Source organism: Ceratosolen solmsi, unplaced genomic scaffold (genome assembly GCF_000503995.2).
Source record: "Ceratosolen solmsi marchali unplaced genomic scaffold, CerSol_1.0 scaffold57, whole genome shotgun sequence".
In the NCBI taxonomy this organism is placed as follows: domain Eukaryota; kingdom Metazoa; phylum Arthropoda; class Insecta; order Hymenoptera; family Agaonidae; genus Ceratosolen; species Ceratosolen solmsi.
In genome coordinates this window covers 5,614,633-5,627,183 of record NW_011948427.1, presented here as the reverse complement: position 1 = coordinate 5,627,183, position 12,551 = coordinate 5,614,633, and the positions used below count along the sequence as shown (strand labels likewise).

General features: G+C 24.4%; 1 protein-coding gene across 1 annotated transcript; it reads left to right on the top strand.

Moving 5' to 3' along the window:
* The first annotated feature begins 1,814 nt into the window (after positions 1–1,814).
* Positions 1,815–11,415, top strand: Als2 (Amyotrophic lateral sclerosis 2). Its single transcript, XM_011501288.1, has 14 exons — positions 1,815–2,942; positions 4,276–5,571; positions 5,796–6,359; positions 7,128–7,497; positions 7,636–7,837; positions 8,007–8,187; positions 8,325–8,491; positions 8,626–8,735; positions 8,803–9,014; positions 9,245–9,823; positions 10,647–10,823; positions 10,885–11,026; positions 11,106–11,285; positions 11,368–11,415. Exons 1-14 carry the CDS (start codon positions 2,503–2,505, stop codon positions 11,413–11,415), a joined length of 4,668 nt encoding a protein of 1,555 aa, XP_011499590.1. The 5' UTR covers positions 1,815–2,502.
* Positions 11,416–12,551: the final 1,136 nt, after the last annotated feature.

The following is a 12,551-nucleotide window of genomic DNA, read 5'->3' as shown; positions in this document are numbered from 1 at the left end:
ATTACAAAAAAAAATAATAATTTTCTATTGATAAAATTATGAAGTACTTTATTTTAAATTCAAATATTTAAAATTCTCAAAGAATATCAAGATCAATTTTAGTACATGGAAAAATTATTTTTAATTTCATAAAAAATATGATACAGATCAAAAAATTATCTACTATTAATAAAACTTGTAAAAAATCAGAATCCTTGTAACGTTAAAAAACGAGAAAGTTAAATATAATATTTAACATTTTACAATCAACAGTTCAAGCAAAAATTATGCCGATTATAAGTTGAAATATAAATAATAGAAATTTATTAGTTTTTATGAGAGTAAAAAATCAACTAATAAGAATTTAATCAAATTCAAATTAATGGAAAGCTATAAAGTCTGAAATAATGTTTTAAGATAATTCGATATGGTATTTATAGAATGCTTAAATATTTCACAGCCCATAGAAAAGCAACAAGAACTTGAAGGGAAAAATATTCTAAAGCCTAATGAAAGATACAAAGTAAATATATTATTTGAGAATTATATTATAACTTTATAATCTTAAAATATTTAATAACATAGGTGATTAAAGATATTTTTAGAATATAAAAATATAAAAGAAATAGAAATTTAAAAAATTGAAACAGAACACAATTTTTAAAATTAGGAATATTTATAGAACCCAAGTACAATATCTTCTACAGTATATAATAATGGCTAATGTAGAAAATAAAAGAAATCCTATAAAATCATTGTACAAAAATCTACAGGTACATCAGAAAATTATTGATTGACATATATATATATATATATATATATATATATATATATATATATATATATATATATTTGTTTATATAACTAAATAAATTTACTATTTTATAGATGACAAAAAACAATGTTCTGAATTAAGAATCTATACATTTTTTAGAAAACTATCATACAATAAAGAATTTTATAAGATTCAGTAATTATAAAAACAAAATGCAATTAAAAAAATAGAAGATATTCATTTATGCTGTTATTTTGCTTTTTTCCCAAAATTAAACAACCTAGTAAACTTCTCACTATATTTAAATATATATTTTAAAATAGTATCATAATGAAAAATTGGTACAATATTTATGCAATAATTGTACATATTCATTCTTTTAAACAAATAATTTAATAAGAACTATTTAATTGTACTTGCAATTAAATCGAAATTTTTTATCATTCTTTTTTTTTTAAAACTTATTCTTATTTACTTTTATTACTATTGTTGCTGTTGTTATTGATTTATCATCATGATACTTTATCAAAAATTTTAATATTGAGATTCATAATATAAAATAAATGTATTTTCAAAGCTTTATTTAAAATGGACTTAAAAATTTTCGGAAAAATTTCAAAATTTTAAGAAATAAATAATATAAATTAATGTGGTACTCTATAGAAACATTTATAATTTATAAACTATTTTATTATGTTTGTCCAATTAAGTATTATATAATTCATTTATTTTCAGATTATTAAATATTAATTGATACAAAAAGCATTTAGATATAACAATTATTTAAAGATATTATTTAGAAGAGTAAAGCTAATGAACTAATAGTTCCTTTTGTTTCTTCTTTATTGTTTATTTTGTTGTAAATAGTAAATAATAAATCTTGAATTAATGAATAATAAATTCTTGCCTATATAAATATGAAGTTTTATCAAACGTATGCTATTCTTAAAAATATTTCTCACATTTACGCATTTATTATTTACATAAAATTTTTCGGCTGTGCCATTATTTTTATGTTAATATTAATAACAGAAAAAAAAACATCAATAATAAACTAATATCATTGTCGTTGTCATTATAATTTGTTCAGGCTTCTTCTTAAAATCAACCGATTTGGGATTACAGCATATTTAACTTGCGTTGGAAACAGATAATTGCATAGGATACCAGAGAAAATGAATGATTATTTTTCAAATAATCGCCGTGTGGTACAAATACTACGTGCTATGTAATGGACGTACTGGTAAATGTCAGCGCCCGAATTTGTTTCAGCTACCTCCAACAGACCTCGAGTGTAACATATACAGGATAATCGAGTCAATTTGGATAATTAGGTCAATGAAGTCACTACGTATGATGACAAGAAAAGAATAGCAGTAAGTACAGTAAATGGACAACAAATCGTGATTCGTGCAAGATAATGACACGGAGATATATCAGCACTCACTTGTCTCTTCGAGCATCTCGACTCTCGAAATTTATGAATTTGTCTTCTTGAGAACTTTCCCGTCTAGATAGACTATAGCTGACAGTGAATATATAATGTAGTGGGAGCGAATTACTGTCAAGATAAAAAGTGGAGCTTTTTCTCTTCGGTTATCCAGCGATGCTCTCATATAACGTCAAACTGATTAAACAATCGAGCGCAGTAGACTGGACGATATCGTCAATAGTAACATGACGAAAAAACATTCTAAAATAAAAGTAATAACGGAGAATATAACTTGCGAAAGTTCACTGATGAGGTTATGTCGTCATTGGAATCCGTCGTCATCGTCGATGATCATTCCTCGGTTACGAGCATGTGCCAAAATAAAAATAACAATGGCAAGGAGGAGCTGGTGCATTTGTGGCGTGGCCCCGACAAGGTGTCCCTTGGATTCGAGGATAGTTTGGACGGCTTTGTCAGTAAAATTGTCAACATTGAAAATTGGGTCTTGCTCATGACAACAGCCTATAGTTTGTACCACGGCGAAATCATTACTGAAAATTACAATGATGAAAATAAATCATCATCAGCTTCATTGTCTTTTAAAAAGACTCAATTTAGTGCAATTGATATAGCAGGCAATAATAAGCATGCCTATATCGTTACCAATGATGGTCAGGTTCTGAAAATGAACCCTAAGGATCTTACAGTAGTCGATACCATTGTCCTTAAAGATGATACCAATAGGTGTAGTAATGAGTACGTTATTTTAGAATTCAAGAACACTTATTTAAATTATTTTTGTTATTAAAAAATTATACTAGAATAATAAATATATGTTAAATGAACTAGTTTTTTTGTTACTAATGCTACATATATTTTGTATATAACATTGATACTTATTTTACTATAAAAAAAATATATTTTTTATTGGATTGTATAAGAATTATATACTATCCATTAAATGAATGATAAAAATTCTTAGATAAATTTGTATCTTACAAAATACAGAGCATTAATTAATATGAAATAATAAATATAAATTAATTATTAAAAGATAAAAAGTGCATAAGCTTAATTTAATGATATAAATTAAAATTAAATAAAAATAAAAGTTAAAATTTTATGTATTTATACTTACATCTATTTAAAAATATTTTAAATATATATGTATTTTATTATTAAATTTTATTATTTTATTTTTTTATTATTATTATTATTATTAGATTATAAAAATTAATTAAAAAATCAGTAAGGAAACCATTGAAAATAACATTTTAATATTATAATTTCTGAATGGAAAATTATTCAAGTATAAATTTTTCTATAAAATTTCTATTTAAAAATTATTTTATATTTATTTAACATTACAGAATGTTGAATTTGCTAATCCATGCATGATATTTTACATTAAGTGAATTTTGTAATCAACGCTTTGTTTGTTGATGCTGCAATATGCTTTTAAAATCTAATCTTAAATTGATTTAAAGAAGTTTGTAAATATCTAAAACCTGTATTCTGTGAGTCAATAACACAAATGTGAAAATTGTGCTTTTACATAAAAAAATTGGTCATACTATGTCTTATATTAATATATTTGAAATTCCAACTGGTTTATAATTAAAACACCAATCTTGTTTAATTACTAATTTTATTTTTTGTTATTGTTTTTTAATTTTGAATCTTCATAGAATTATATAATTATAGAGTGTTCTTCTGCCAATAAAGGTTATAATTTAATTATTTAATAATATAAAAAATATAAATTAATATTAAACATTCAATACGCATGATAATTTATATACATATTTTTTATATATTATATATATTTTTTATATATATATATATATTTTATATTTATATTAAGTATTATGTATAATGATGCATTTTCAGTTATAACTGCAGTTATAATTAATTAAATGCAATTATGATTGTTTAATTAAATTTTTAAATATATGTATGTAATTTGTTATAATTTAAGTTAAGAAAATATTTATTTAACTTAAGTAACAATATAATATAATCAATAAAATGTTACAACAATATGATTATCATGAATAGCTGAAGATTTATATTATATTTTTTATTACAGATATCAAAAGGAAAGTAATATTATCAAGGTATCTGAATTAGCTGTAAATGATAACTCTGCTTTGTTTGTAACGGAAAATGGTCAATTGTGGGCAAGTGGCAATCAACCACAAATTGATATTAAATCTCAGGAACCTAAGAAAGTTTTTTTTTTTGATGGGCAAACTGTTTCAAATGTTGCATGTGGAGATAACTTTTATGTAGTTTTGTTAAAAAAAGAATCTAGAATATTAAAAGAAGATACAGATAGTGAAGAGGATGCAGAAGTTTTCAATAAATCATATTCAAAATACAATAATAATGTCATATCAAGCTCTGTAAATACTCAACAATTAAGTGCAACTCAATCTAGGAATTCAATAAGTTCTATGTCAAGTACAAATAAAGTTGTTTTTTGTAATACAGATAATGAAAACTTAGTCAGTAACACTGTTGATTCTATCGCAAATGGTAAATTATGTACAAATGAAGTTTTAGAGTCTGATAAGGACGAGAAAAAAAAGGTAATGTTATTAAACACAGAAGCTGCAAAACAATTTCTCACAAAACAATTATCTTGGGTGTCATCTTATAGTAATGCAAAAGATGAATTTCAAATGGATACAATCGATAATCCTACAAGTCTTATTAAACAGAATGTATCAAGCATGGCTAGTTTAGTTTATGAAGGTGTTAAAACAGTAGGAGACAAGGTTGTAACATTATCCAGACATGTCAGTGGTAGTTCTGATGTTAATGATATTAAAGATGATTTAAACGATACTTTTGAAGAGTTAGGCATTGAAGAATCAAAAAGAGCTGCTAGCAGTCTAATAAATAGTTTACGTTCTGAAGAACTTCCTAGATCGTCTAGTGGAGGCTCATCGGAGTATGAGTTGGAACAACAATATTTGAATGAAAAAATTAATTTATTGACTCAAGCAGGCAATAATATATTGTCTACTGAATTATGGACATGGGGTGACGTAAAATACGGACAACTCGGCGTTGGAGATATGATTAATAGACCGAGACCTCGTGAAATCACAATGCTCAATCATTCTGCAATAAAGAAAGTAACATGCGGAAGTTTTCACACCCTTGCTCTTACATTAGATGGCAAAGTTTATGCATGGGGCAGAAACAATTTTATGCAAGTTGCACATTGTTTGCAAGTGGATCAAAAATCACCACAACTATTTTCTTCAAATTTTTTTATACAATTATCACCTAATGAAAAAGCTAAAGACATTGGGACTGGCTGTGATCATAGTTTGATAATGATGCATAGTAAATTATTTTTAATGGGAAAACACAGGTAGGCATTTGAATAATTTTTGTAAATAATTAATACAATAGTATTTGTCTTAATTTTGAGAAATTAATATAAATTGTATAATTTTTTTTGTTAATATTGATAGTATATTGATATATTGATAATATTGATAACAATTTCATTACAGTGATTAAATTATATCTTAATTATATAAATTATATTATTTATAGACTAATGATTAGATTATTATATCTATATTGTTTTAGATCTTCTGGAGTAATGTCAACTTTAGAAATTCCTGAAGCAAAGGATTATGTACTTAAAAATATTTTTTGTTCCAATAATCTAAGCTGCTGTACAATAAATGATGAATTAATTAAACCAATATCAGAAATACTAACAGAAGAACAAATATTTTTAGATGAGACCCTATATATTTATAAAAACTTAATAATTCCATTTCAGAAAAAGGGTTTTATCGCTTCCGAGTTAAATGTTTATGAAACTATGTGTCGTTATCATAACGAACTTTTGAGCATTAATGTATTAAATGTTGAAAGCATATGGGAATATTATAATTGTACAAATAAATTATATGACATTGTAATTATTAAGAATGTCAATGAATTCATAAGCATATATAAGTTTTATTTTAATATAATATGTGATATAATTGCTCTCAATGGATTTGTACAAATTGCTAAGCTTATTGATGTGGTAAAAGTACTTTCAAATTTTTTTAAAAACAAGATAAAAAATAAAGATACAAATGTTACTAATGAGGCTATTATTGAATTTGTCTTAAAAAATCCTTTGCAACATTTGAGCAGGTAAATTACTTTTCTAATATATATACAATAAAAAAACTGAAAAGTATAGTGTTTATATGTTCTTAAATTATATTTTATCAAAATTAATTATATTAAAATTTGAATATAAATATTTTAAAATAAGTATACAAAACAAGTTTCAAACTTTACATATTGTATATCCTTTAAAGAATTTTTATAAAGCAGTAATATTCAAAGTAATTAAATGAAAAATTTTAATACTTTTATTTATCATAAATTTTAAGAATTTTAATGATTACTAATGTTAAATAAAGTAAAAGAAAATATCAAAAAACTATTGAAATACATAGATAAAGTTTTATACAAATGAAACTTCATTATTAAAAAAAATGTGTTTATTTAATAACTATGAAATTTAAATGAAAATTAAAAAAATTCAATATAAAATTTATTATAAAAGTATAATTTTTTTTAATTAATACTAATTTCTTTTAAGATAGATATTTTGTTAATTCTTTTTTACATATAAAATACTTAATATTATGTTTAATTATAATTATAATATTAATAAAAACATTAATTTTTTAACTGCTAAGAATATTCGATTTAAAAAATAAATGAATAAATATTTTGTGTAATATAAAAAATGATTGGGTCAAAATATTCTATTAATTTATTTTAATATATTATTTGTGATATTAATACAATTTTTCATTTAGATATTAAATTCCAATTATAATTTTTTACTAATAACAATTATACATATACTAACATTAATTATTAGTTTAATAATATTTTGTATTACAGGTATATAAATATAATAAAAAATCTAATAAAATTAAACAAACATAATGAAAGAAATGAACAATTACAAGAAGTCTTAAAAAAATGGGAAGCAGTTCCTAAAGAACAGCGGAGACGTTTAGAAGAAGCTGAAAATACAAAAAAATTTTGGGAGGGATCTGGAAAAATTGTAGAGCAATTTAGATTACCTGAAAGAAGGATGATTAGAGAATCTCGATCACATCAGATTTCTCTATTTAATTCTAGTATATTTTCATCACATTGGTTTATTCTATTAACTGATGTATTTATTCATATTACTGGGACATCTTATGCAGCATATCTTTTACAATTATTGTGGGTTGAGCTGTTACCAGACTCGGATGCATTACAAGTATGTTTTCTTTATTACCAGCAATGTTAACTTTTCTTTATTAATTTGAATTGTATCATCTATGTACAAAATGTGATTATTATCAAATTTTAAAAATACTTTTTTAATATAACTGATTTAAACATGTATATATTTTAGAATGCTATATCAATTACAACACCAGAAGCTAATTTAATTTTATACACTGCATCACCTGCTGATCGTAGTGAATGGTTTCACGCTTTACAAATTGCTATTAAAAATAGTCTTCAGAGGTCTACCAGTCATATGCCTTCGCAAATTCGCACTGGTTCTTTTTCTTTTATAAAACATTCCACTTACAAAGATGCAATATACAATGGTACTAAAATATATTGAAATAGTTCGTATTTTAAAATAAGCTATTCAAATTTACATTGACAAAAATGATTTAAAATATAAAAAACAATTTAGCTTTATAATTAAATTAAATGGCTTTGAGACTTTGAATAATTTACAAATATTTATATTTATAAATATTAATTTTATAGGACAATGGTTAAATGGTAAATTACATGGTTCTGGGAAATTAGAATGGGCTGATAATCGTATGTATGTTGGACAATTTCACAAAGGTGCGATACATGGAACTGGACGAATGGAAATGCCATTACAAGGTGTCTACGAAGGTCAATGGAAAGATGGTCAACAAAATGGCTATGGCATTATGAAGTAAATTTACATTGACAGAATATCAATAAAAATTATAAAATTATTATATAATAGGCTAAAAAATAATTTATATTTTGGATGAATAAAATAATATCGCTTTATTTTTATAAATTTAATTTGATGAATTAAAATTTTAGTTATATAAATGGCGATATATATGAAGGATACTTTAAGGATGGCCTACCACACGGACACGGAATGAAGAAGGATGGTCATTTTATGGCTTCTGTTGCTTCTGTATACATTGGCGAATGGTTTTGTGGTGTTAAACAAGGTTATGGTGTTATGGATGATATAAAAACAGGTTATATTTCTATACTTGAAATATTCATTACTTATTTTATTATTATTATTATTATTATTATTATCGTTAATGTTATCATTACAGTTATTTCAAATTTATACGAAAAATAAAATGAATATTTGAATTATTTTTAGGTGAAAAATACTTAGGATCTTGGAACAACAACATGAAACATGGTAGTGGATTAATCGTTACATTGGATGGAATATATTATGAAGGAATGTTTGTTCAAGATGTTTTTACGGTATTAAATTGAATTGAATGAGACATTTATCATTACTATTATAATTTTCTGATTATTATAATTATAGGGTCATGGGATTATGGTTCTAGAAGATGGAACTCATTATGAAGGCGATTTCAAATCTGTTGGTGTTTTCGGTGGAAAAGGAATTTTGACTTTTTACAATGAAGAAAAATTAGAAGGGAATTTTAGTGGTACATGGAACGAGGAAATTAAAGTTACAGCTATTCTACATATAAATAATAAAATATCTGAAAAATCTCAACTAGCAGAACCACCGTAAGTTTTTTAATTATAAATATCGTATTAATTAATTTGTTAAAATAGTAATGCCAAATGTGCTAATGTATTAGACTAAATATTCTTAAACTGAGTAATCTTTATTAAATAAATACTTTCTATTATGATTAATATAAAATTGACTGCATTTAATGATTATTTTTCTATAAGTAATTTCTATCACAATTATTAAAGTGTACATTATTTTTTTTTACGGGTTAAAATATTAGATCTTTCGGCAAACTTTGTACTTTACCCGATCAGAAGTGGAAAGCAATATTTCGCCAGTTTTATCAGCAGCTAGGCATACCGGAATCGATACTTAGTGCCAATTCCAAAAGCATCTCTGTGCATCAGCTCGAAACTCAAAAAGTGTGGCAGCACGTAGCCGTGATAATGTCTAAATCTGAGAGATTGCAACGAAAAACCCATTATTTTAGTAGCAGCAATACTTCTCTTTTAAGTCGCCGAGACAGTACAGACACAAATCACGATCAGTTAAACAAGATCTTAAGCTTCGATGACAACAAATTGACCTTGTACGCATACGAGCAAATCCATAAATACTTGTTGCGCGCCTTCGACAGCCCTCATCATCCTCTCGGTACTTTACTAAATGAATTAGCTACCGTATACACAGCTACATACGGTGGCGTGAGAGTACATCCTCTGTTGTTGAAACATGCGGTCGTAGAGTTGAGAAGTATCACCACAAGAATATATGAAGCAATCACATTATTTTTCCCAGCATTGCCCAAAGCCACAGATCAGTGCATACTCAAATCCAATAGTGACGATAATAAGGAAGAGTAAGTATTTTTTAACTAGTGTGAACATTTTTATTGGAAGCCTAGAGAAACTAACACTCATTCCAATGATGAATAAAACCTCATGTTCAATGTAGCTTATATTTCTAATGGTATTATTATCCAGTTTTTACTAAATTCTAAAATTTATCTAATAATTTTATAAATTATTATACCCAAAGGCAATAAATGTGAAATAGTGACAAATACACAATTTTTATTAGAAAAATTTAATTCCTTAATTATTTTTTACACAAATATTATCACAAATTACTGTCATTTATTAACAGTGAATTAAAGTTTGTTTTTTAATAAAATATTGATAAAAAGTTCAAGGATCATTGTATTTTCTATTTCGAAATATTTAAAAATTAATAAAAATTCTGTTTTCTTTTCAAGAGATATAACTAAGTAATGAAAAATATCACAAACATTGTTCTACATACATTCTATATTTTTATAATGAATACAACAATCAAAAAAGAACGAAATATCTTAAACAAAATATTGAAAAATGTATTTATTAATATTATAAAATTAATAAGCTTGATGTAAATTTTGTAATTATGAAATGATTATGACCATTTTTACTTTATTTTTTATTAGTTTTTTACTATGGAATTAGTGAACATTTATATATAATTTAAAACTTTCTTCAAATATATGAAACTATGGGCTATGAAAATTTAATACTCACATTAATATTATCACATAATAAATATTATTGTTACGTTTTATATTTATTCGTAATTACAGAACTTTTTCAAAACTATATTTTAAATTGCAAACAAATTTTTATAGTTAAAAATTTTGATATCTATTACAGAAAAGTAATAAGTGCAACAGCGATACTTCATCCTATCATATTGCCTCGAGTTTACTCTGCATTATTTGTATTGTATGCCCTTCACAATAAAAAAATGGATGATGCTTACTGGGAACGTTTAATTAAATGGAACAAGCAGCCAACTAATACGTTATTAGCTTTTTTGGGCATTGACCAGTGAGTTTTATTTTTACTTTCATGATTTATCTTCTTTTTCATATAATCGATTTTTCTCTAGGAAATTTTGGACAAATTTTAATACATCAGCAAATGACATATTGTTTAATGAAGCAATTGAAACATTACAACAATTAAAAACAACATTTTCGGCGGTAGAAAAATTAATAGTTATTAGAAACACGCATTATCAAATTGAGCAGGTATGTTACTTAATTTTGATAGATCTAATGATATTAATAATTGAAATAATTTTTTAAGTAGCTTTAAAATTTCTTATAGGCTATACAAAAAAGATTAGAAAATTACAAATTACCTGCAGATGAATTAATACCAATATTTTATTTCGTTGTTGTTCGAGCAAGTGTTTTACAACTTGGAAGTGAAATAAATTTCATTTCAGATTTTATGGAAAGTTATCTAATGAATGGACAAATTGGATACTCTTTCACAACAATCATGGTATATATTCCCCTTCTTTTTAATTTAAATAGTTCAATTTATACAATAATCTGTTTAATAAGTTTTATTTTTCTATTTTTAGGGTATCTATAATCATATATTAAAAGAAAAAATAACAATGGACGATTAGATAGTTTAAATATCTTTTTATCTGTTTGGCACAGAGAATTAAAAAATTCTCGTTTCACTTTGCTGTCACGTGACGAAATAATACTCATTCACTGTAAAAACGGGTTGGATGCATATGTGAGGAAAAGTGCCAATTGCAGAAAACTAAAATATACAAATTTTTTGTTTGTTTTTGAATGTATATTTTAAGCCTTTTACGTATTTATATTTATATAAATGGTTAAAATATGTATGTATATATTAAAAATGTTAAAGTAATATAGTTCATTAATGAAATTATTTTTGTCAAGTTTTTTAAAAAAATGTCGTAAAAACATTACGCGACATATCAAATATTAACAAAATATTCCATAAAGAAAATTTTTGCATTTATTGTTAATAAAATAATCCTGTTTTTTTTTGTGTAACAATTTCAAAATATAAAAAATCAATAAATCCGTATGTATGCTATATAATGCGTGTATGTATGTATATATATATATATATATATATATTACATATATGACATATATATGAAATAATAATTAACCAATTTTATCTCGATCTAGTTTTTTATTTATCAAAAAACTTGGTATACTAAAAAGGTCAGGAACAATGTATTTCCATGAATAAATATTTATTCGCACATATTACTTGTCTACATCATTCAGAATGTACACATTAGTTAACAGTTTTTTTAAAGATATAAAAACATAGCAAATGCTTAAATATCTGATATCCGACTCTCTCATATTCGTTCACAATGATTCTGGACCTAGCTTACAATACAAAAAGATTTCGAGGAATTTTCAATACTGAATACAGCAATCCCAACTTGTACGTAATATTTTGCGAACGTAAGGAGATCAACATTCTTTGATTCGGTAATCATCAATCTTTATCATTTTAGTAGTTCACTTTCTATTCTTTATTTTGTCATTCGATTGAACACAACAGTTGCACAATCTCAGTACATTCAACGTTTTAAATTAATGTTAATCTCGCTATGAAATACTTTCAAATAAATTGTAACTTGTAAAAAATTCTAAATCCATAGCGGACATAAAAAATCTTGAAAAATTAACTATTTCCTCACAGACTTGTGAAGTTTAAGAAAAAAGCGATATACGTGCTTTTTGTTTATATAAATTTTTACTA